Source organism: Loxodonta africana, chromosome 21 (genome assembly GCF_030014295.1).
Source record: "Loxodonta africana isolate mLoxAfr1 chromosome 21, mLoxAfr1.hap2, whole genome shotgun sequence".
Classification (NCBI taxonomy): Eukaryota; Metazoa; Chordata; class Mammalia; order Proboscidea; family Elephantidae; genus Loxodonta; species Loxodonta africana.
In genome coordinates this window covers 69,197,955-69,224,237 of record NC_087362.1, presented here as the reverse complement: position 1 = coordinate 69,224,237, position 26,283 = coordinate 69,197,955, and the positions used below count along the sequence as shown (strand labels likewise).

Genomic DNA, 26,283 nt, shown 5'->3' with positions numbered 1-26,283 from the left:
ATGGCATTACTCCATCTGTCAGTACCAGTAAGCCGTTCTTTTCATGATTTTTCTGTTTCCCTTGCTTTAGACTTGTTTCCTTCACTAGAGCTCATTTAGAAACCCCCAAATTTCAGTAAATTCAGAAGGAGGCTGTCCCTTGATTACATACTAGCTTCTCCTTTGTCATCCTGGATCACCGGGGAGTAGGGATAGGAGCGTAAACAGAGGCCTAAGGGCCCAAATCCAGAGGTTTAGGACCCACATGACAGATTTCTCTTTAGGGATTTTTGGATATCCAAGAGAAACTGCCCCATTCCACTTGGCGCTTTTGGAGGTGGTCTCCATGAGTTAGAATTGACTGGGCAGCAACTGGTTAGGTAGTGTAGATGGGGATTGAACAGAAACTTCTTTTAACGTGTCTCTTCATCAGCAGCCTTTGGGTATATGCTGGGCATGGTAGCTGGCTCTCAGTGCCATTTGGTTGGTAGTGGCTGCCTGCAGCCTAGTTTTGAATTGGATTTTGAGACTTCAGCTGGAGGTGCTGGGGAAAGCACTTTGAGGATTTATTAAGATGCTTCGTCTGGCGTGCGTGTTGGCCTGCCTGCCACCGATGTGTCTCTGGTATTTCCTGTAACCCTGCAGCTTTCTTTGGAGTTATCTGCCCTTCTGTCTTTCCTGTAACCTCATACCTATCCCGTCTTCTGTATTTTTCACCTGTCTTCCTTAAACCCTTTTGGCATCTGTTTACTTTGTACTTTTGATTTGCCACCTTTAAGTGCAACTTATTTAAGATTGGGAAATTTCTCTAAATATATATCTTCTTTATAAAATTGTTTCAGTATCAGAGAACTTGAGGGCCAGTGTTTATTTTTATTTTTAAAACAATATTTTATTATGTTTTTGATGAAAGCTTACACAGCAGTTTAGGTTCCTTTCAGCAGTCTCTACAACAAATTATTGTGACGTTGTTTACATTCTTAATAATGTATAAACATTCTCAATATTTCCATTCTGGTTATTTTCATTTCCATTAATCTAGGTTCCCTGTCCCCTTACCTTGTCATCCTTGTTTTAAAGTAATTGTCTGTTTGGTCTCATGTAGATGATTTTTTAAAGGAGCCCAGTACTCCTGGGCGATAGCCTTTATTTTGTGAGCCAATCCGTTATTCAGCTAAATGGTGACCTCAGGCTAGTTTTGGTTCAAGGTCTGAAGAGTTTCTTAGGGCAGTAGTTTTGAGGAGTCCTCTAGTCTCACCTGGTCCAGTGAGTCTTTTTTCTTCCCCTTCAGGAACCTGAGGTTCTGTTCCACATTTTTCTCTCATTCTATCAGGGTGCATGTATTATGGCCCTGATCAGAATGGTCAGTGGCAGTGATCAGGCACCATCTAGTTCTTCTGGTCTGACGTTCAAGTTCTTAATATATTTTGAGTCAGTTTTTGTATACCCCTTTGGTGACCCATAGACATTCCGTGTCCCAGCCACTTCTTATGCCTGTAGAGTTCTTCAGGAGTATACTTTTCCTGCTGAAGGTGTTTGCCATTCTTCACTGGGACTTGTATAATGGTGAAAGGCAAAAGAATTGTTAGTTGAAGCAAAATACCTGGAGTATGAGGCTTGCAAATTAGGTAGTGCAACCAGGAAGTATGATTGGGTAAACATTTTGTCTCTTGGCTTTTCTACTCCTGGATAAGTCCTGTAACCATATTTCTGGTTTTTTGTGTGTTAGTTTGGGAGCCCTGGTGGGCTTGGTTTTGGGTTTTTTGTGTCATATTTGAAGAACCAGAGGTTCCCCATGAAACCTAATGGAAGGTGCCCCACCATATTTTCAGCCACCCAGGTGTACTGGGATAGACGTTGTCCATCAATCAGAAGGGTTGAGAACGCAAAAAGTTCAGTGATACCCAGGTAGTCTAAGATAATATTTCTGAAAATCTGTATTACTAACCCCATATTTAAACATGCCATTGACTCAGCATACTTCAATTAATGAAAACACATGGTATAAAAAAAAAAAAATTCAAAACAGAGAATAATAGGGTCACCAAAGGAATACGGTGTGAGATACGGATCCAGCTTCATTCTGTGGCATGTGGAAATCCATTTGTCTCAGCACCATCTGTTAAAGTCCCCACTGAAGGGACTTAGTACCCTTGTTGAACGTCTATTGACATAGATGTGTTTTATTTCTAGACTCTGAGCTCTTTTACATTGGTATGTATGTCCATCATTATACCAGTACCACACATAGTTTGCAGTTGACTACTAACTGAAAGGTTGGCGGTTGAACCCACCCACTGCCACTGTGAAAGAAAGACCTGGCAATCTACTTCCATACAGAATACAGCCAGGGAAACTCTGTTGAGTTCTAGTCTACTTTGTAACAGGTGGAGTCGCCATGAGTGGGAATGGACTTGACAGCAACAGGTTTGATTGTTTTGTTTCACTCGTACCAAACTTTTTTTTTTTTTTTTACTGTAGCTTTATAGTATGCCCTGAGATTGGGAAGTGTGATTCTTCCTACTCTATCATGTCACCTGCAAAGAGGGATAGTTACACTTCTTCCTTTCCAATTTGGATACCTTTTATTTCCTTTTCTTCCCTGATTGCCATTTTTCATTTAAATATTTTTTTGTCCTTATGGTTGAGGCTTTCCTCAGATGTCCTGTGATCCTTGATGGTTTGCTAGTACTTAAACATAGGAGTCTAAGGAGCCGAGCAGGGTCTCAGAGCACACAGTGGCTTGTTAGCGGTGAGTCTCAGGGTACAGTGAGCTGCCGGTTGGTGGGTCACCTCCGATGTCAGTCTGTGTCTTTTCTCTGTAGCAGGTTGGATTTCCCAGGGAAGGCTCCTTCTGTCCTTTGCCCTAGGGAGGAAGGCCTGCCTGCCAGTGTCCTGGGTACCAAGTGTTAGAAGCTGATTGAGGTCTTTTATTTGGGACTTGCTTGTTGGCTGTACCTTCCCTCTTTTCAGTACGGTGCCCCCATCTGCAGTTGTGCCTTGAGTGCCCAAGTCCTGAGGTCTTCTTTTTTATCCTCTCCAGAGATTCTATCTCTGCAGGCATTCTCCTGGCACTGAGAAGTGAGTTAGATGATCTAGGGATTTCTGCCTTTATTTTAGCCCCTGCTGCATGCCCACAGTCAGAGGAGCCTGGCACTGCCAGTTCCAGGCTTGCTGAGGATTGTACTTTGCAGACGGAGTTAGACCTCCCATGGCTGGCTTCAGATTCAGCTTTCCTGGATCTGCAGAGTCAGTTACTGCTTGTCCATCTGTTTTCTGGCTTCCAAAATCTTGCTTCTGCAGGGTTAACTTTATCCAAAGAATTTGGTCTTTGTTTTTTGTTCCTGAGAGATAACCTCAAAAACCTTGGATTTTCCCCAGTGATTGAAACGTCTTTGATGAGGACTCCAGACAGTATGTAACGGTTTATGACTCATGTTGGGTGGGGACAGAGTATACCAGGAAGACCCACCTTGTGCTGTCAATCTGTGACATCAACCTAGTGATAGCAACCGACCCGAGGCGGGGAGGTGCCAGAGTTTGAATTACGTAAGGAGACCACGGGCTTCCTGGTTGGTGATGGATGGTGATGCATGTGGGAGGTGAGCATGCCCCCTTCTGGGATATAGAAGCTTCACTTTGGGAACCTTCACAGGCCTTCCCTTGTGAGTCTCTTCGTTTGTATCCTTTTTGCTATGCTAAAGTGTGACCATAAGTATAGCACTTTCTGTGAGTTCTGTGAGTCGTTCTAGCAAATTATTGAACAGCTGGCATCCTGAGGGGGTAGTGGGAAAGCCCAGCTGTGTAGTCAGCAGGTCATAAGTGATGCTCTCGTGGGGCCTCCAGGCTTGTGGCTGGCACCTGAGGTCTTGGGTAGACATGGTGTCTGGAGGCCTGCGCCCTTTAACTTGTGAGGCCTGAACCAGGTCAGGTGGCAGGGTCAGAGGAGGAAATGCTGCGTTTGCAATTGGTGTGAGCTGTGAAATTGCCAATAGATTTCGTTGATTTGACCTGCATATTCGGTGTCAGATAAGTGGGATTTGATTTTTCCAGGATCTCCTCTCTGGTTTTCTCCTTCATTGTGTTTTTTTTTTTTTTTTCTCTTTTTGAATAACAGCTTTATTGAGATATAACTCACATATCATGAAATTTACCCTTTTAGGGTGTACAGTTCAGTGCCTTTTACTATATTCACAGAGTTGTTTTACCATTACCCAGTGCTGCCGAGTCGATTCCAACTCATAGCGACCCTATAGGACAGAGTAGAACTGCCCCATAGGGTTTCCAAGGAGCGCCTGGTGGATTTGAACTGCCAACCCTTTCGTTAGTAGCCGTAGCACTTAACCACTATGCCACCAGGGTTTGCTGGGGGTTGGGGAGAGGGGAGAACGTAGTGACTGCTAATGGGTCTGGGTTTCTTTCTGAGGTGATTAAAAATGTTCTGAAATTAAACAGTGATTTTACCATTACCAGTTAAATTAAACAGTGGTTTTCTGTTTAATTTCAGAACATTTTTAATCACCTCGGAACGAAACCCAGACCCATTAGCAGTCACTGCATTCTCCCCTCTCCCTAACCCCCAGCAACCATTAATCTACTTTCTGTCTCTGTGGGTTTACCTGTTCTAGACGTTCCATATAAATGGAATCACACGATGTATGGTCAACGTGCCTACCTTCTTTGACTTAACGCTATGTTTTTAAGGTTCACCTATGTTATAGCATAACTGAGAACTTCATTCCTTTGTATGACTGAATAATATGGCATTGTATGGGTATACCACATTTTGTGTATCTGTGCATCTGTTGATGGGCATGAGCTTTGTGGCTTTTGCATTAAAAAATCCATTTACAGGAATGGGGTTTAGGAAGGAATGCAATTTGATGTATATGTTTAATCTACCATCTTTATCCTGAAGTCCACTGCACCCCTATGGTTTCTGAGTTTTCTTCTGTCGCTAGTCCTTACCCATTTGGGGGTTGGACTAGGTCTAGAGGAAAGCACTTCCAAATGTCTTTTTCTGTCTGTCAGCCAAGATCTAGATAGTGAACAAGGCCTATCTGAGCTTTCATTTTCTCATCTGTAGAAGGAAGAGAATTGCGTAGACCAGGGGTTCCTAATCCTGGCTGGTCCCCTTTCCAAAAGATATCCTGCTTAAGGACCCAGGTAGGGGTTGGTGCAGCACAGACCCAGGCCTGGGGCCCAGGGCTGGGATGCACGGAGCTGGCGTGACCACCATGGTGCTTTTATCTTAATAAACAAAACAGGTGGCAATTGTGCAGCTCTGCCTTGGCATGTAGAGTCCATTTTGTCACTCTCAGGGAAGAATTAAAATAATGGCGGAATTGAAGAAACTTTTTTTCTTCAAGTCGTTTTTTTTGCCTGTTTTACAGATTACTGCAGTTTTTAAATCCTGATCCTTTGAGAGCTGATGGAATCTCTGATCTACAGCAGGTATTAGAGGCCCTCAGAAAAAGACAGGAAGAGAGGAAGGAAACTGTTTACATCCCTCTCCTTCCTCCCTCCAGGCTTGAAAAACTCCTTAGAAGGGGGGACTCCACCTGAAAATGTTCTTTTAGAAATCATCTAGTGATTTATTGCTTCAGAGAAATTGCTCCTTATTTCTTTTGGGTCATAGATGATCTTCATTTCACTTTTGGTATTTTGATGGTTTTAGATAAGTTTATACACCTAGGTTCTTAATATTGGCATCATGTTCTTTTATTTTATTCATTTCTATAAAGTCCTTGATATTCTGTGCTAATAGTACCTCAGGCAGATGTTAGTTGTCTGATGTATCTATGGAGCTGTGGTAGCAAAACGGTTAAGAGCTGAGGCTGCTAACCAGAAGGTTGGCAATTTGAATCCACCAGCCACTCCTTAGAAACCCTATGGGGCAGTTCTGCTCTATCCTGTAGGGTCGCTATGAGTCCGAATCGATTCCACAGCACACAACAGCAAACGACAATCATGTGTCTATACGCTTAGTTGCAGAAGTTGAAGTCAGGTTTGCAGCAGCCCTTTGTGGTGCTCCGAAACAAGATTGAGCCCTGTTTAACCATTGAGATGTCTCCACTTTCAGCAGACCTGAAAAAGGTAAAAAATGCCCTTAAAACCAAACCCATGAAGTAATGCTAACTTGTTCTAACATGAAAGGATTTTTTAACAGTTACATGGTTGCATTTGTATATTTCTTTCCTTTTGAAGTTCTCTTTTAAGCTTTTGTTACTAATGTCACGTTTATTCTTGAGTCCAGGATAACTTCTTATAAGTGAACAATTCTTTTGTGGAGAAATCATTGTATAACTTTAAGTGCTCTTCCAAAATAAGCTTTCAAATGTGCTTCTGGAAGGGGTCTTAGAGGGAGGAACAGATTGCCAGGAAAGTTGTAATATATACTTTTTGGCATTCTCTGCAAAATTATGTTACAGACATGATGGCTTAACTGGTAGATTGATCATACACATTTGTCCTTCCTGACACAAAAAAAGAAATTAAAGGAATTAAAAAAAAAAAAAGATAAAGCCATAAGGATTAGTAGAATGAGGGAGGAGACCTTAGTGGACAAGAGATTTCTACAGGCTTTTAGAAGTGGGAAGGCAGGTGGTAGAGTATGGCTAACTTAAGGGAGAAGGAATAGAGGCGGGGTTCTTTTTTGGAGAAACTGTACGGCCCTAGCAAAATGACCTCGAGATGATGCTGTCTGGATTCTCCCAGGAAAAATGCATGCTGCCAACTAGTGTCCCCGGAAGCATCCACTCTGCCAGCCAGCCTCCTACGCAGAGGCGCTGAACTCTCTTGTTCCACGGTTTGGCACGCTTGCTGTAGCTGCCCCACTCCATGGGCCAGGAAGCCCACTGTCATCTTGCACCGGCCTCCTGGTTCTGCCATTTCTCTGCTGCTTCTTGCCATCTTATGCCTTCTCCAGTGTTACAGCTCTCTCTGTCCCATGGATCTAGGAGGTTCTCAGTGCAGGGACCCCAGGTCCAAAAGACGTGCTCCACTACTGGCTCTTCTTGATGGTAGTGAGGTCCCCTTCTCACTTTCTGGGGATGGCTTTTTTTAAATCTAGTAGGATAACGAAACTGATCAGTTCCCTACAAGGGTTCCATATACTTTACTTGCATGGTCCCACCCCCACAAGGGTGCCACGTACCTTATTTGCATTATTAGCAGGCTGTTCAGTCCTCTTGGTGGGCCACAAATACCTTATTTGCATAGTCCCACCCAGTCATCTTGTGGGAGTCCCAGGACCATGGCTAGAAAGGCCATGTGATAGTAATTCAGTACACTACACAAACTCTGGGGGAAACAGAAAAGGCAGGGAATAGAAAAAAATGTTTACAACAAAAATTCTCAGAGGTAAGAGAAGGCTTTACATCCATTTAAAAAAAAAAGGGAACTGTAAAAAAGGGAACAGTCAGAGAACAAGAAAAGGTTTTTGCAAATTCAGTAATAGTATAGAAACAAAAACATTATATTGTAGAATATATTAAAGAAACAAAACTGTTTTTAGAAACACGAAAATCAATAGTAGGTTTGAGAGAGCAAATAGCGGCTAACTCAGAAGAAGAACAAAAAGATAGGGAAAATAGGATGAGAAAAAAGAGAATTCGAGGGTCAATTTGAGATCTAGTATCTGAAAATGAAATTTCTAGAAAGAGAGAAGGAGGAGGGCAGAAAAATCTCAGAGGAATAATCCGTGAAAATTTTTTGGACCTGATGAACATAAATGTTCGAATTAGAAGAGTCTACCACAAGTCCAGCACAGCTGATGAACAGAGATACTAGACGTTTGTGAGAAATCCTTAAATCTGAAGAATTGAGAGATGATGAAACCTTGCAGAGGAAGGAGACTGGTCCCACATGCAGGACCAGGAGTCAGAGTAGCTTCAGACTTTTCCACAGTAACATCCGGAGTACAGACTTCAACATTCTGATGATAAGTTGCTTTCAACCTAGAGGTTCATCCTCAAAACTGTTGATGAGGCACGAGGGTAGAACGAGGACATTTTCAGATATGCAAAGTCTCAAATCAGTTCATCTCCCTTGCACCCTTTGTCAAGAAGCTACTGAAGTATGTGTTTCACCAAAATCAGGAAGTAAACCAAGAAAGAAGGTGACACGGGTTACAGACACAAGGGTGATTGGGAAGAAAGGTCACAAGATGACAGACAAATGCCAAGAGCAGAGAGTAACAGTCCCGATGCAGAAGGGGTTCAGAGGGGCTCTGGGGAGGGGCCTACGTGGAGATACTGGAGCTGATGCCCTCAGCCCTTTGAAAAACGGCATCAGTGTGGTTGGAGAAGTCTGTTAGAACATTGGAAGGTTTTAGTGACAGTTGAATAGAAAAATAAGCAAGTACCTATTTTAACAAAAGCTTTGCAGGTGATGCCGATGCACTGGCAGGTTATTAGGAAGATAAGGAGAAAAGCCACCTCCTTGCTCCAGTGAGTTTTAAGCATCTGGTTATGGGCCACGTACTGGATTCTTTTAATTTGGAGCCCAGACAAGCGAGTAAGTATCTCACAGCCGGAGTTCGAAGCTGAGAGGAGATTCAGGGTGGCTTACCAATCTGGAAAACACCAGACTGAACAGTAGACAGCGGTTGTTTGAGTAAAGTGAACAATGAGGTGCAGTTTTTATTAGTTTTCCATACTTTATTGTGGTTTTTTGGTTGTCGTTGATGTTTTTTAGGCTCTTCAAAGAAATAAGTTTCCGGGACCTAGTCACACTGAATCTTACTCTTGGCCTCCCATAGCACGTGGCTGTGATGTGGTTGTCATTTCTCACTGTGGGAATGACCCTCTGTTGTACCTTCCACCAGTGCTTACGATTTTGCAAACAGGGGGCTGCTATAAGTCATTACCAAGTAGAAACGGAGTAAGTTCAAAACAATTTTGTTTTACAACAAAGTAGATTAAATATTTATTTTTAAATTTTGCACCGAACATGGTAGAGTTCAGGCTCCGCTACTCAGTTTGGTTTCCAAAGCACTGTGAGAAATTATCTTTTTTCTCCTCCCAGTCATCGATTCTCTCACAGTCACAGTTGAGTGACGCTAATTACGTTCACAGTGTCACGTATACAACCATCACCACTGTCTGTTTCCACATTTTCTGAAACAACTCTTCCCGGTTTCCCCCCTCCCATCCGCCCCTGGTAACCACTAAAGGACTTTGGTTTCTGTGCCTCTGCCTGTTTCAGGCATTTCATTTAAGTGGGATCTGACTGTTTGTCCGTGTGTGTCTGACTGACTTCATTCAGCATGAATGTTGTCGAGGTTCTTCCTGTCACGTCATGGATCAGAATTCCATCTTTCTCTGTAGCTGAGGGCTATTCTGCTGTATGTCAAATCCACTGTAATGAAGTTTCACTTCTCTGACCTGTGGGATGACAGCCATAGCAAACATGTAGTTATCACTCTGTACAAGGAGATGTTCTGAATGCCTCACATGCTTGATGCTTGGCTTTTGTCCCAAATTACGTAACTGTGTTTGTCTTTGCAGCCTCTCGCAGTCATCGTGTGCCCTGGGTGGAAAAAGGCTCAATTTATTTTCGAATTATTGGGAGACTATAGCATGTCCTCTAGGCCTCTTCATCCTGTGTTGTTAACAATTGGACTCCACAAAGATGAAGCCAAAAACGTGAAGCTTCCCAGAGGGTGTAAGCATCTTTCCCAAGCTGTTGGGTTTTCCCTACAGAAGACAGTGGAACCCTGCCCAGGCAGGCCTGGGAGCTGCCAATGACATTGGGGTGCAGCCAGTGGCCAGTATTTGAGACCTCACTTGTCAGTTCGCAGTGGGGATAGATTATGATCGCTGTGAGTCAGAACCGACTAGATGGCATCTGGTTTTTTTGGTTATAGATGATGAAGGTTTGATCTTAGCTTACACCTCTTTGACTTGGAAAACCTTTAATTGATCAGTTATTTACTGAGCACTTCTGTTTGTTAGAAGCTGGGCACACAGTGTCGACTAAAACCTTTCTGCCTTTTAGGTGTGCAAAACTTGATGGGACTACAGTTTAATCAGATAATTACAGTGATTAGCTTGGCTAGGCAGGCCCTCTTCCCTCACCTACGTGAGTAAGAAAAATACCTGTTTGATGAGAGGGCGTTTCTAGAAAGTATGTGGAGTCACAGCAAAGGAAACATTGGGACGACCTTTGGAAATTGTAAAATGTGAATTATTTTTTCTTTTGCCATCAATGTAGGTGATGTGATTGTCACAACACCACGGAGCCTTGTGAGGCTTCTGAGATACCAAAGTCTGCTCTTCCTCAGACTCTGTCACCTGGTTTTGGATGAGGCGGAAGTATTATTCCTTGAAGCTAATGAGCAAGTAAGTGTGGCGCCCATTTAGATGTCATCAACTGCTTTTAGGAATCAAGGAGGGTGTCTCGTTGGGGGAGAAGCAAGGTTAAAATATATATATATATATGTATATATTCCCTTTAACTTGGTAATTAAGAAGAGAAAATGCCAGTAATTAAGAGAAAATGTTTGAAATTTTCCTCCCAATGTTAAAAATTCTTCTCCTGAATTCTTTCTCAGGTTTTCTGAAGTATTTTTACTAATAGTCTTTTGATTATGGAAGCAATTTTTATTTTAGCATATTTGAGGCCTTATTGTTAAATAGTGGTATCTCATTTGTCTTTAAGTATTTGTTCAGTTGAACACTATTTTGGTCATTTGTGTCCATTCGTCTAAGAGTTGCTTGTTCATTTCCTTTTCTTATTTTCTGTTGGTGAGATCTTTCTCTAACCAGTTTTTAGAAATTGTTATATAAGAACGTTAATCTTCTGTCGTGTGTATTACACGTAGTTACCCAGGATCTGTTGCTTGTGTTTTAATTTTGTTTATTGTGGAGTTTGAGGATGTTTAATAACTTTAAACCTGACGTTTTCTTTTTTTTTTAGTTTTTTCCTTTTATGCTTGGAAAGACCTTCCCTACTCTGAGAACAGAAAATATACGGTCTCTTACATTTAGTGTTCTGTTAAACTAAATACTTTCTCCCTTCTGAGATAAGAGTGAAATTTTACTAATTTTTTAGATGTTTGCTATATTAGATAACTTTAAAAAAAATACAGAGGCTGAAGAAAGGGAATCAGCACCACGTCAGATTGTCGCAATTGGGGTTCATTGGAACAAACATATAGAGCATTTAATCAGAGAATTCATGTGTGACCCCTGCGTGGTGATCACAGCCATGGAAGAGGCTGCACTCTATGGCAGTGTCCAGCAGGTAACGAGGGGGTCGTGCGTGGTTGAATGTGTGTGGTGGTGGGGGACTGATGAACACAAGCAAGCAACCTTTATTTCCCGGCTTAATATGAGAAGATTATAGGCTTCAGTTTCATATATAAATCCGTACTTGTGTGTTTAAATGTAGTTTGCTTTCCTAGACATTCTTTTCTATTAAAATCCTAACTCCTTTAAAAGTGAAGCTGGAGCACTTTGAATACTTTTTAAAAATCACACTGTTGCTGTTTCATTGCCAGGTAGTGCATCTTTGCCTAGAAAGTGAAAAAACCTCTACTTTGCTCCAGGCTCTTGACTTCGTTCCCAGTCAGGTGCAGAAGACTCTGATCTTCACCTGCTCTGTAGTTGAGACAGAAACAGTGTGTAAGGTGAGCACACCCACACATAAAAGTGTCCTCACTATCTTTAAGCTGTGGTTGACGCTTGGGCTGCCGGAAGGTTACTGGAGTGGTTGAATATGTGGCAGGGAAATAAAATTTGGCAGAAGTGGAAGCGGGTTCTGCTGCCAGGTACTAAGAGCAGGAGAAAGCAGGTAGATGGGACGAGACCTTCCATTGAGGGGACCCTTCCCCGAGCGGAGCAGCATTTTCCAGTGTTGTCATGGCTGAGCATTAAAAGGATCTGACTCATGAAGAAATGCCAGCACGTTCTCTACCCTCTATTTAAGAAGATAGAGAGGATAGCAGTAAAGGCGTGATCACGGAGCCAGAAAAGCCAAATACATTGGCTAAAGGTTCATTTAACTTCATTTTATATAAATTAATGCAATAACGTAAAAACGTAAGACTTAGTAGAGCATCTACCTCTGAGTAATGATGAGCTACACCAGGGTGGAGTAAAAAGGCGTCTGTTGACAGCAGTACCATATGTTTGGTGTATATGTATGCCCATATATAAACACACACCCATACATGTATGTGTTAGTTAAGAAGGAAGGAAAATAGTTTTAGCAAAAAAACGTTTATTTCACTTAGGCAAGTTTTCAAACAAACTATAGAGTTTTGGAAATATATTTAAGTTTATAGTCATTTCATTCTCTAGAATTCCTGGATCAGTGAGGTCATACTCTCACAGATAATTTAAAGTGGTTTGTATTGATAATCGAGGTCCCTGTGTGGCTCAAACAATTTGCGCTCAACTGCTAACCAAGTGGAGCCCTGGTGGCGCAGTAGTTAAGAGCTACAGCTGCTAACCAAAAGGTTGGTAGTTCAGTCCCACCAGCTGCTGCTTGGAAACCCTTTGGGGGAGTTCTACTCTGTCCTATGGTATCGCAATGAGTCAGAATTGACTTGACGGCAGTAGGTTTGGGTCCCCCCCTCCCCCCAGCAGCATTGTGGGAGAAAGGCAGTCTGCTTTACAGCCAAAAAAACCCTATGGGGCAGTTCTACCCTGTAACACATGGGGTCACCATGAATTGGAATCAATCTCATGGCAATGAGTTCTAGTTTTTATTTTTGTGTTAGTTTCTGGCTTTCACGCTTATGGCTCTGACTGAATTGGCCTCTTTGGTTTCATCTTTAGGTAGTAGAAAGCAGTTCAATGTTTTGCTTGAAAATGCATAAAGAAATGGTTTTTAATTTAAAAAGTGTTGTAGAACAGTGGAAGAAGTTAAGTTCTGGCTCTCACATTGTATTAGGTAAGTGTTTTAATTTCTGTTTGTGTTTAGAGAAGACTGCACGGATATGAATCCTATCTTCATTTATATGTTTCATCTCCAAATTTCTGATTTCACATATGTACGGAGACTTACTAGTGGTGTTAGTTTCAAAATAAAAAATAACCTCCACGAAGACTGTGATTTTGAGGTTCCAGGGCCTCTCAGATGGGGAGCCGTGACTCTTAGGGTAGACATCCTTCCTGGAGTTCCAGCTGGAGGATCGCCATCTCAGTAAAAACAAAAACAAAACAAAAATACATATGAACAAGTAACATACATACGTTATGTGCTGTAGGGAAACCCTGGTGGCGTAGTGGTTAAGTGCTACGGCCGCTAACCAAAGGATTGGCAGTTCGAATCGGCCAGGCGCTCCTTGGAAACTCTATGGGGCAGTTCTGCTTTGTCCTGTAGGGTCATTATGAATCAGAATTGACTCGATGGCACTGGGTTTGGTTTGGTTTTTGGTATGTGCTGTACTAACTTCTATATGTAAAACCTAAGATAAAATATGGTCAGAAGTGATTGTTAAATTCAGTGTTAGAAGTCAAAGCATATAAACTCAATGAAAAATATATGGGCAGCCTGGATTAGTAATAGAAAAAGGCACTTTTCAAGCTGAAAGGGAGACCGGTTTTCTCTGGAATTTAATCACCAGCAGTGAAGCTGTGGTAGCATTGGGGAAATGGAGAAGAGATTTCTTTGCATATAAAAAGTGAAATGTAGTGAAGAAATAGACCGAAGTGTGGTGATTGGAAGTGCTGTGTAAAGTCGGGTAAAAGCTCAGCCTGGTGTGAAACTCTGGGACTCCTTTTCTCCAGCTCTGACCGATGACTGCTCACCACTCTTGGCCATCACTGATGCCACGTGTGTGATTCACTTCAGCTTCCCTTCCTCACCAAAAATTTTTGGTGGACGCCTATATTGCATGTCTGATCATTTTCACAGTTTAGCAGAACAGGTTTGATCAATTTTTATTTTCTTTGTCACAATTCTGCTGGCATTTTCAGAGCGCACAGTGTCGTGATGTAGACTGATACGGATGATCCGCTTCCTTTATCCTCCCTGATTTTAAGGGTTCTCCTGCAGAACAGGGAGATAAGAAAACCAAATCTGTCTTGCTGCTGACGGAGAGAAACGCGTGCCACGCAGTGGGGGTCCTGCGCTACTTGGAGCGTGCAGATGCCAAAATCCCGTCGGAGCTGTACGAGTTTGCTGCAGGCGTTCTGGAAGCCAAAGAAGAAAAAAAAGCCAGGAGGCCTCTTTGTCCCTATCTTAAGGCTTTCGGTTTTTGCAAGTAAGTCAGTGGACTTTTTAAAAAAATTCTCTTAGGATACACAGTAAAGTGCACAGAGGATAAGCTTATAGCTTGAGAGTTGCTAAGTATGCCTGCACCCATGTAACCACTACCCCACTCTCTAGGGGAGCACCCTAGAGAGTCCTTCATGCCCCTTCCGGTTTAGGCCTTCCCTAGAGGTAACCTGGTAATCTGTCAACATCATTGATGGTGCTCCTTTTTTGAACTTGACGTTGGCGGAATTGTACAGTGTGTGCTGTTCTGTGTCTGGCTTCTTTCTGTCAGCGTAATATCTGTAATACTCACCTAGTTGTTGAAGCAACCAATATTTACGTATTTTTGCTTCATGGTACTACATTGTATAAATATATCAAAATTTACGTATCCATCCTGTCGATGGGCTTGGGGGTTTTTTCCGGTAGCTGTGAACACTCTTGTATGTGTCATTCTGTGGAAATTGTGCATCCATTTCCCTTGGGTATTAACTTGAGCAGTGGAATTGCTTGGTGGCTGGGTCATGGGAAGGTAGGTATATGTCTGAGTTTACTAAAGTGGTTGACCGTGTTACAATGCTGTCAGTTGTGTACACAAGAGCTCAAGTTGCTTCATACCCTCACCAAACTTAACATTCTAATGGGGGTGCAGTGGTAGCAAATGACTGTGATTTTAATTTGCATTTCCCAGTGGTCACTGAGGGAGCTTTGGTGGCACAGTGGTTAAGGGCTCCGCTGCTTACTGAGAGGCCAGTGGTTTAAACCTACCAGTTGCTCCACGGGAGAAAGATGTGGCAGTCTGCACCTGTAAAGATCACAGCCTTGGAAACCCTATGGGGTGGCTCTGCTGTGTCCTGTAGGGTCTCTGTCAGTCAGAATCAACTTGCTGGCTATTAGTTTGTTTTTTTTAGAGGATTATTGATGTTGTATGTCTTTTCATATATTTATGGAGCATTTGGTCTTGCTGTTTTTGTGAGATGCCAGTTTAGGCCTTTTGCTCATTTTTTCAATGGGATGCTTATCTGTTTCTTACTGGCTTGTAGGAGTAATTTATATATCCTGGATATAAATGCTTTGTCAGATACATGCATGGAGTATGTATCTCAGTCTGTGGCTTGCCTTTTCACTCTTCTATTTTTTAAATCAATTTTTAATGTGCTTTAAGTGAAAGTTTACAAATCAGGTCAGTCTTTCATACAAAAATTACATACACCTTGCTGTGCACTCCTTATTGCTCTCCCCCTAATGAGACAGCACAGTTCTTCACTCCACTCTTTCTCCTGTTGTCCGTTCAGGCAGCTTCTGGCCCCCTCTGCCCTCTCATCACCCCTCTGGACAGGAGATGCCAACATAGTCTCATGTGTCTACTTGATCCAAGAAGCTCATTCTTCACCGGTATCATTTTCTATCCCATATTGCAATCCAATCCCTGTCTGAAGAGTTGGCTTTGGGAATGGTTCCTGTCATACGCTAACAGAAGGTCTAGGGACCATGGCCTCCGGCGTCCTTGCAGTCCCATTCTGATCTTTTTCTGAGAATTTGAGGTCTGCTTCCCACTGCTCTCCTGCTCTCTCAGGGGTTCTCTGTTGTGTTCCCTGTCAGGGCAGTCATCTGTTGTGGCCAGGCGCCATCTAGTTCTTCTGGTCTGAGGCTGATGTAGTCTCTGGTTTATGTGGCCCTTTCTGTCTCTTGGGCTCATAATTATCTTGTGTCTTTGCTGTTCTTCATTCTTCCTTGCTTTCCAGGTGGGTTGAGACCAATCGATGCATCTTAGATGGCCGCTTGCTAGTGTTTAAGACCCCAGACGCCACTCTCTGAAGTGGGATACAGAATGTTTTCTTAATAGATTTTATTGTGCAAATTGACTTTGATGTCCCCTGCTTTTCACTCTTTTAATGGTACCTTTGTGTGTGTGTGTGTGTGTGTGTGTGTGTGTGTGGTAAAATAAAAAAAAAATTTTTTTTTTTTTTAAAATATGTATCACCAAATATTTGCCATTTGAATTACTCTTAAGTGTACAGTTCAGTAACAAATCACCACTATCCGGTTCAAAAGCTTTTCATCACCCGAGACAGAGACCAGTACCCCTTAAGCAGGAACTTCCATTCTCCCCCGCACCCATCCCCTGGGAACCACTGATAAAAAACTTCTGTCTTCATGCATTTGCTTGTTCTTGGTACATTGTATCAGTGGGATCATACAATATTTAGCTGTTTGATTCTGACTTATTTTAACTTCACATAATGTTTACAGTTTTCATCCGTATCGTAGCACGTGTCAGAACTTCGTTTCTCCTAGGGGTGAGTGATACTCCACTGTATGCGTGCACCACACGTTGTTTATCCTTTCATCAGCTGATGAACATTTGGGTTGTTTCCACCTTTTGGCTGTTGTAAATGATGCAGCAGCGAACATTGATGTACAGGTATGTGTCTGAGTCTCTGCTTTCAGTTCTTTTGGGTGCGTACCTAGGAACGGAGTTCCTGGGTCGCTTGTTAATTCTTTAACTTTTTGAGGAACTTCCGAATAGCGATTTCTTCATTTTACAATCCCACCAGCAATGAGGATTTGGATTTGGATTTCTCCACGTCCTTGCTACCAACACTTGTTTTCCCTGTTTTTCTGATACTAGTCATCCTAGCGGGAGTGAGGTGGTACCTCCTCGTGGTTTCTGGATATGCTTTCTGATGACTAATGACGTTGCACATCTGTTCATGTGTTTGCTGGCAGTCATGTGTCTTCTTCGGAGAAATGTCTTATTTAAGCCCTTTGTCCATGTTTTGATTGGATTATTTGTCCTTTTTGTTGTCGAGTTGAATACACTCTTTATACATTCTGGATATTAAACCTTTATTGGATATATGGTTACCAGATATTTTCCCCCATTCTGTACGTTGTCTCTTTGCCTGTGTTAAAGTCCATTGATGCACAGAAGTTTTTAATTTTGTCCATTTTATCTGTTTTGTCTTTTGTTGTATGTGCTTTTGGGGTCATATCTAAGAATCTCTTATTAAAAGCTAGGTCCCAAAGCATTACCCTGATGTTTTTTTCTAAGAGTTTTATAATTTAGTCCTCTTATCTAGATCTTTTATCTATTTTGAGTCCATTTTTACATGTGATGTTAGTTGTGGATCTGTCAGTGTTGTCCTGCACGTGCAGATCCAGTTGTCCCAACACCATTTATTGAAGAGACTTTTTTAATGGCATCTTGTGCTATAGGGTTGCTGTCAGTCAGAATCTACTCGATGGCAGTGGGTTTGTGGCAAACAGACATTTTTAATTTTGAGGAAGTCAATATTTGTTTAATTTATGGTTATTGTCTTTTGTGTCCTAGAAGCTTTCTCATTTAAGCGTATGATCCCTATTGCATTAATTTTTCTATATAGCATGAGAGAGCAAAGTTTTCTTTTTTCATATAGATAATTACTTGCTCCAGCATAATTCATTTTAGAATACCATTCTGTTCCCAGCGAACTGGGTGGCTGATGTAAATCGAGTGATAGTATACATAGTCTGCTTTTGGAGTCTCTTGTTGCATTGCCTGTCTTTATACCAGTGCTACACTTTCCTAAGTACTGTAGCTTTATAGTAAATCTTGGAATCTGGTGTGTAAGTCCTCCAACTTTGTGCTGCTTCTTCAAGACTGACTGTTTCAGATCTGCTGCATCTCCATATGGAGTCCCTGGGTGCCACAAATGGTTAAGTTGCTTGACTACGAACTGAAAAGTTCGGTGGTTCAGACCCACCTAGAGGTACCTCAGAAGAAAGGCCTGGCGATCTCCTGGAGAACCCTGTGGAGCATAGTTCTGCTCTGCACACATGGGGTCACCATGAGTTGGAATCAACTCAGTGCCAACTGGTTTAGTTTTCTTGTTTTTTGCATCTACCTGTACATTTTAGAATCGGCTTGTCAAGTTTTTGAAAAACCCTGGTATACTTTTGATAGGGACTGCAGGAATTCTGTGGATTAATTTGGAAAGCATGGACCTCTTAAGTCCTGGGGGGCTTACCTCACATTGATCTAGACATAATAACTAGTTTTAATTTTAAGGTAACTGTTGACGTTAACTTTTTTGAATTACGGTACATCAAACATGTTTTTAGCAGCGATTTCCATTATGCCTTTAAGTAGAATATTGACTTTTGAAACTTAAGCTTCAACTGTTTCTCAGTTTGGAAACGATGTTATGGTCAAGACTTCCGATTTACAGGTTAATTGACCTTTATGGTGGGTTATGGGTGGTGTGGTTCTGATTCAGGAGTCTTTATTTTGGAAGTATATTTTGCTTGCTTACATAATGCTTAGAGAAGTAATAAAATAACTATTTCCTTCAGTTATGTTCAGTGTTAATTATGTTTTAGAGCCGATTTCCATTTATAGATGTATTGTCTGTCATCTGAAGTATTTAATATGGTTATTTAACTTTAAAGATGTGGGGAACAAAAGCTCTCTGGTTTTGGTTGTAGGTTGATTTTCCTGGAGAATACTTAAAGATTCACAATAATAGTTATTACTGTTTTTTCTGGTTTTAAAACCCTGTTGTCTTTTTTTCAGAGACAAAAGGATCTGTCTTGATCGACACTATACTAATCCAGAAACAGACATGCCGAGGAGATTATCTAACCAAGCTCTACCAATGTTTGGATATGTTAAAGTAAGTTCCTTTAAAGATCTTTTTCTCCAGTAATTAATGATCATTTTAACAAACATTTTTTAAGTAGCATACACTTAGTAGAATATAATTATGATTTCCAGTATTCGGTATTAATATACTACAGTTAATGTGGCAGTATTAATCTGGGTCCTTATATAGGGCTTATTTTAATACCCCAGTTTATTTAGAAAACCTAGATAAAATTGGAAAAATGGATAAACCACTTCAACGATTTAGGGTTTTTTTTAGTTACATATTCAGAAAATGTGAAGCCTTCTTTCTTAGAAAAAACATGTTTTTGTTGCTACTGTGAGGGTTTGTTGTCACCGTCCGTGCGAGGAAGGACCTCCACAAGGTGGCGCCTGGGGTTACTGTGGAGGAGAGGAAGTTGTGACTGAGGCGGGAATTTAGGGTCAGAAGAAATAGAATTAGGTTCTTTGAGGCCGCAAGAGAGCCTGCGAGTTGGAGGTAGAGGACATTCAGTGTTACCCTGAGTCAGAGTTTCACCTTTGCCTTTTTATTGTTCTTCTCGGTGGACCATTGCCGTGGGCCCCGTGGCATCATCATGTGCACTGCATGGTTTATTCTTAACCAGCCCCCCATCGCTGAGTATCTGAGTTTCTTCCATTTGGGGGCTGTTAAAAATAATGCCATGATTACAGGAATCTTTGCTGGATGTCCATAATTGTTCCTTTCAGGAGAATTCCAAGATGCAGAATAGAGTTGCTAAGTTAGGGTTTGCCACTTTCTCCTGAATCCTTCTCATTACACCCTTCATTTCTTTTTGAGTTTTAAAATTGTCCTCCTTTTCACCTTCTGTTTCCGGTTGTGTTCACTCAGGCTTGCGTCCTTTCTCCTTATATGTAGTATTACTTCTCTAGGATTGCTGTGTAGCTGAAAACCCTTGATTCTCTCTCAGCTCTGCAGGCCAGTTCATGGGCAGTGCCACGCTGCCTCTGGGGGCTCTGGAGGACGTCCAAGCTTCTGGCGGCTCTAGGCGTTTCCTTGCTTGTAGCTGCCGCGCTCCAGTCTCTTCATCTGTCTTGACGTTGCCCTCTCTCTTCTCTCTGTTAAGGACGTTTGTCATTGGATTTAGGGTTCACCTGGATAATCCAGGATGCTCTCATCTCAAAATTCTTAACTCAGTTAAATCTGCAGAGATCCTTTTTCCAAATGCAGGTTCTGGGAGTTAGGATGTGAATGTATGTTTGCTGGGGCCATGTTACTGAAATGTCATTACCGAAATGATTTTTATTTCTTACTCTTTCCTGAGTTCTGTCACCTCATCTCTGAGTTTTTCTATTTCTGATTTATGTTGTTCTTTTATATCCTGTATCATTTTCTTAATGAACAAGCTAAAAGATGCTTGTTTTGAAATGAAAGGTTGCAATTTTGATCTGTTTTGTGGTCTAGTGGCTTTCGCTGTCTATAGGGATTATTCTGCTCTGTAGTAGTCTCTCTTTATCATTATAACGTAATAAGAGAATTGACCTTGATACTTCATTGCTCGTTTTATAGATAAAATGAGTTTTCCTGAAATTTTAGGTGTGGGTCAGGGTATTGACTTTCTAGTTTCACAGAGCTCCTGCTTTTGTTGTTTTCGTGTTGTGTTTAAAAAAATATATAATGTAACCTGAATAAGAAATGAGGTGGATGATACTGCAAGAGACCCAACTGAAATTAAAAGAATCATATCAGATTACTGTGAAAAATTGTACTCTAACAAATTTGAAAACCTAGAAGAAATGGATAAATTCCTAGAAACACACTACCTACCTAAACTAACACAAACAGAGGTAGAACAACTAAATAGACCCATAACAAAAGAAGAGATTGAAAAGGTAATCAAAAAACTCCCAACAAAAAAAAAAGCCCTGCTCCGGACAGCTTCACTGCAGAGTTCTACCAAACTTTCAGAGAAGAGTTAACACCACTACTACTAAAAGTATTTCAGAGCACAGAAAAGGATGGAATACTACCAAACTCATTCTATGAAGCCACCATCTCCCTGATACCAAAACCAGGTAAAGACACCACAAGAAAAGAAAATTATAGACCTATATTCCTCATGAACGTAGATGCAGAAATCCTCAACAAAATTTTAGCCCATAGAATTCAACAACATATCAAAAAAATAATTCACCATGACCAAGTGGGATTCATACTAGGTATGCAGGGGTGGTTCATATTTAGAAAAACAATTAATGTAATCCATCACATAAATAAAACAAAAGATAAGAATCACATGATTTTATCAATTGATGCAGAAAAGGCATTTGAGAAAGTTCAATGCCGATTCATGATAAAAACTCTTAGCAAAATAGAAATAGAAGGAAAATTCCTCAACATAATAAAGGGCATTTAAACAAAGTCAACAGCCAATATCACCCTAAATGGAGAGAGCCTGAAAGCATTCCCATTGAGATCGGGAACCAGTCAAGGATGCCCTTTATCACCACTTTTATTCAACATTGTGCTGGAAGTCCTAGCCAAAGCAATTAGGCTGGATAAAGAAATAAAGGGCATCCAGATTGGCAAGGAAGAAGTCAAAGTATCTCTATTTGCAGATGACATGATCTTATACACAGAAAACGCTAAGGAATTCTCCAGAGAACCACTGAAACTAGTAGAAGAGTTCAGCAGAGTATCAGGATACAAGATAAACATACAAAAATCAGTTGGATTCCTCTACACCAACAAAAAGAACATCGAAGAGGAAATCACCAAATCAGTGCCATTTACAGTAGCTCCCAAGAAGATCAAATACTTAGGAATAAGTCTTACCAGAGATGTAAAAGACTTATACAAAGAAAACTACAGTACACTTCTGCAAGAAACCAAAAGAGACTTACATGAGTGGAAAAACGTACCTTGCTCATAGATAGGAAGACTTAAAAAATGTCTATTCTACCAAAAGGGATCTATAGATTTAATGCAGTTCCAATCCAAATCCCAACGACATTCTTTAATGAGATGGAGAAACAAATCACCAACTTCATATGGAAGGGAAAGAGGCCCCGGATAAATAAGGCATTACTGAAAAAGAAGAACAAAGTAGGAGGCCTTACTTTACCTGATTTTAGAACCTATTATACCGCCACAGTAGTCAAAACAGCCTGGTACTGGTACAACAACAAATACATGGACCACTGGAACAGAGTTGAGAATCCAGACATAAATCCATCCACATATGAGCAGCTGATACTTGACAAAGGCCCCAAAACAGTTAAATGGGGGAAAAGACAGTCTTTTTAACAAATGGTGCTGGCATAACTGGATATCCATCTGCAAAAAAATGAAACAAGACTCATACCTCACTCCATGCACAAAAACAAGCTCAAAATGGATCAAAGACCTAAATATAAAATCTAAAACAATAAAGATCATGGAAGAAAAAATAGGGACGACGTTAGGAGCCGCTAATATATGGCATAAACAGTATACGAAACATTATTAAGAATGCAAAAGAAAAACTAGATAACTGGGAAAAAAAAAAAAAATGCTGGGAGCTCCTAAAAATCAAACACCTACGCTCATCCAAAGACTTCACCAAAAGAGTAAAAAGACTACCTACAGACTGGGAAAAAGTTCTTAGCTATGACATTTCTGATCAGCGCCTGATCTCTAAAATCTACATGATACTGCAAGAACTCAACTGCAAAAAGACAAATAACCCAATTAAAAAATGGGCAAAAGATACGAATAGACACTTCACTAAAAAAGACATTCAGGTGGCTAACAGATCCATGAGGAAATGTTCACGGTCATTAGCCATTAGAGAAATGCAGATCGAAACTACAATGAGATTTCATCTAACTCCAACAAGGCTGGCATTAATCCAAAAAACACAGAATAATAAATGTTGAAGAGGTTGTGGAGAGATTGGAACACTTCTACACTGCTGGTGGGAATGTAAAATGGTACAACCACTTCGGAAATCGATTTTGCGCTTCCTTAAAAACCTAGAAATAGAACTACCATACGATCCAGCCATCCCACTCCTTGGAATATATCCTAGAGAAATAAGAGCCTTTACACGAAGAGATATATGCACACCCATGTTTATTGCAGCACTGTTTACAATAGCAAAAAGCTGGAAGCACCCAAGGTGCCCATCAACGGAAGAATGGATAAATAAATTATGGTATATTCGCACAATGGAATACTACGCATCGTTAAAGAACAGTGAGGAATCTGTGAAACATTTCATAAAGTGAAGGAACCTGGAAGGCATTATGCTGAGTGAAGTTAGTCAGTTGCAAAAGGACAAATATTGTATGAGACCACTATTATAAGAACTTGAGAAATAGTTTAAACTGAGAAGAAAACATTCTTTTGTGGTTACGAGAGGGGGAAGGTGGAGAGGGGTATTCACTAATTAGATAGTAGATAAGAACTACTTTAGGTGAAGGGAAAGACAGCACACAATACAGGGGAGGTCAGCATAATTGGACTAAACCAAAAGCAAAGAAGTTTCCTGAATAAACTGAATGCTTCAAAGGCCAGTGTAGCAGGGGCAGGGGCTTGGGGACCATGATTTCAGGGGACATCTAAGTCAATTGGCATAATAAAATCTATTAAGAAAACATTCTGCATCCCACTTTGAAGAGTGGCGTCTGGGATCTTAAACGCTAGCACGTGGCCATCTAAGATGCATCAATTGGTCTCAACCCACCTGGATCAAAGGAAAAGGAAGAGCACCAAGGACACAAGGTGATTACGAGCCCAAGAGACAGAAAGGGCCACATGAACCAGAGACTACATCATCCTGAGACTAGAAGAACTAGATGGTGCCTGGCTACAACCGATGACTGCCCTACAGGGAACACAACAGAGAACCCCTGAGGAGCAGGGGAGCAGTGGGATGCAGACCCCAAATTCTCATAAAAAGACCAGACTTAATGGTCCGACAGACTGGCAAGACCCCAGTGGTCATGGCCCCAGAGCTTCTTTTGGCCCAGGACAGGAACCATTCCCGAAGCCAACTCTTCAGATGTGGATTGGACTGGACACTGGGTTGGAGAGGGATGCTGGTGAGGAGTGAGCTTCTTGGATCAGGTGGACGCTTGAGACTGTGTTGGCATCTCCTGCCTGGAGGGGAGATGGGAGGGTGGAGGGGGTTAGAAACTGGCGAAATGGACATGAAAAGAGACAGTGGAAGAAAGGAGAGAGCGGGCTGTCTCCTTAGGGGGAGAGTAATTGGGAGTATGTAGCAAGGTGTATATAAGTTTTTATGGGAGAGACTGACTTGATTTGTAAACTTTCACTTAAAGCACAATAAAAATTATAAAAATATATATATATATATGATGGCAGTGTCTGAGATGTTTGAGATTCTTGGCTCTGTTCCTTTCTCTGACTTTTATCTGGACCATCTCTTCCTTCATCTCTGTTGTTTCTGGATGGACAGTTTCAGGGTGTCATAGGGCTCCAGGCCCTTGACTTGCCCACTCTATGTTAGGGGAACATCTCCCCAGTTTCCACTGCCCTTGCCACCGTGGCCCATCATGTTTCCAGTGAACATTGTCGCCTCCTCTGGACTTCTCTTCTCGGGTCCATCAGACACATGACTGCTTCCTTGGCTTCTTCCTAGAGACATGAATGTCATGTAGGTCTTGTGAACTTGTGTGGTTTTGCTCATCTGCTTTTATTCTGGGGTTCTTGAGGACATATTATTCAGGTAGTTTTGTTGTAAATTGAGTCCCTGGTTTTTGGTTTTCCTATCTGGTTGCTCAGTGTGTCTTTTTGTGGAGATTTAGAGAAGTTAAAAAAATACACCACTGCAACTCCCCCATAACCCCTCTACCAGGTCTTTTTTTTTTTTTTTCTGGCTATATTAAGATACGGAGATATGGAAAACCTGGTTGCATAGTGGTTAAGTGCTGCGGCTGTTAACCAAAGGGTCGTCAGTTGGAATCTGCCAGGTGCTTCTTGGAAACTCTATGGGGCAAGTTCTGCTCTGTCCTATAAGGTCGTTATGAGTTGGAATCGACTCGACGGCACTGAGTTTGGTTTGGTTTTGGTTATGTTGAGATATAATTTACATACAATGAGAAGTCCCTAATTTTAACTGTAGAGTTCATTGAGTTTTGATAAATACATACAGTCCTGTAACTACTACTATAGTCCAGATTTCCATCGCCCCAGAAAGAAAGGTCCCTCATGCCCCTTGCAGTCGTTCCTCACCTCATACCCCCAGCCTGTGGCACCCACTGACTGCTTTCTGTCCCCGTGGGTTTGCCTTTACTAGAATTTCATACTAATGGAGCCATACAATACGTAGTCTGAGTCTGATTCCTATTACAGAGCGTAATTCTTTCGAGATTCATCCATGTTCTGTTTTATTGCTGAATAGGGTTCTTTTGTATGGATGTACCATGGTTGGTTTATCTGTTCAATTTGTGGCTGCCGTGCACACTGTGTCATTAGGCTTTTTTGGGTGTACACTTACACATTTTCATTTCTCTTGGGCAAGATTTAAGAGGGGAATTGCTGGGTCATATGATAAAAGTAGGGGGCGGGGCATTGGTGGTTTGGTGGGAGAATTCTCACCTTCTTTGTGGGAGTTATTGTTGTCTTGTGTGCCATCGAGCCAATTCTGACTCGTAGTGACCCTATATGACAGAAAAACTGCCGCATATGGGAGCAGATCACCAGGTCTTCTCTTCTGTGGAGCCACTGGTGGGTTCGAACTGCTGACCTCCTGTTAGCAGCCAAGTGTTTAACTCTTGAGCCACCAGGGCTGCTTCCACGTGGGAGGACCCAGGTTTGATTCTCGGCCAGTGAGCCTTGTACCCAGCCACCACCTATCTGTGGAGGCTTGTGTGTTGCTACGATGCCGAATAGGTTTCAACTGAATTGCCAGGCTAAGTCAGACTAGGAAGAAAGGCCTGGCTGTCTACTTGTGAAAATTAGCTAATGAAAACCCTGTGGATTACAGTGGTCTGCTCCACAACCAGCCATGGGAATGGCACAGGACCAGGCAGCATCTTGTGCTGTTGTGTATGGGGTCACCATGTGTTGGGAGCCAACTCAGTGGAAGCTAACAACCTGATAAGTGTATGTTATAAGAACTACCAAATGGTTTTTCCAAGTGGTCGTACCATTTTGTATTCTCACCAGTAGTGCATATGAGAATTCCACTTGGTCCACATTTCCAGCAATACTTGGTATTCCCAGGCTTTAATTTCAGCCATTCTCTTGCATTTGCACCAGGAGCCCTGGTGGCACAATGGTTAAAGTGCTTGATTGCTAACCAAAAGGTCAGCAGTTCGAAACCAGCAGCACTCCGTGGGAGGAAAATGTGGCATCTTCTTCCATAAAGATTTACAGATGGGGAAGCCCTCTGGGGTTGCTGTGAGTCAGAATCGACTCACTGGCAGTGGGTTTTTTTTTTTTTTTTTTTTGGTTTATTGTACCTGCAGTGGTACCTTATCTGCAT

The 26,283-nt window shown here is 41.6% G+C and overlaps 1 protein-coding gene across 6 annotated transcripts in view; it reads left to right on the top strand.

Moving 5' to 3' along the window:
• The window catches only part of TDRD12 (tudor domain containing 12), a 119,604-nt gene that overhangs the window by 61,234 nt on the left and 32,087 nt on the right, over nucleotides 1–26,283 (top strand). For 4 of the 6 annotated variants that reach the window (XR_002787310.2, XM_010596103.3, XM_010596101.3 and 1 more), the window contains exons 11-21: nucleotides 5,373–5,433; nucleotides 5,968–6,075; nucleotides 8,677–8,862; nucleotides 9,489–9,645; nucleotides 10,195–10,322; nucleotides 11,035–11,226; nucleotides 11,483–11,611; nucleotides 12,765–12,879; nucleotides 13,719–13,858; nucleotides 13,974–14,194; nucleotides 18,743–18,842. Coding sequence is in view for 5 of the 6 variants with exons in the window: in XM_010596103.3 (XP_010594405.2) it covers nucleotides 5,373–5,433; nucleotides 5,968–6,075; nucleotides 8,677–8,862; nucleotides 9,489–9,645; nucleotides 10,195–10,322; nucleotides 11,035–11,226; nucleotides 11,483–11,611; nucleotides 12,765–12,879; nucleotides 13,719–13,858; nucleotides 13,974–14,194; nucleotides 18,743–18,842 (1,537 nt within the window). In the remaining variant the exon portion in view is untranslated. Of the gene's footprint in view, nucleotides 1–5,372; nucleotides 5,434–5,967; nucleotides 6,076–8,676; nucleotides 8,863–9,488; nucleotides 9,646–10,194; nucleotides 10,323–10,899; nucleotides 11,227–11,482; nucleotides 11,612–12,764; nucleotides 12,880–13,718; nucleotides 13,859–13,973; nucleotides 14,195–18,742; nucleotides 18,843–26,283 lie in introns of those variants that run through there. The other 2 variants (XM_010596104.3, XM_010596109.3) reach the window with 2 other exon arrangements.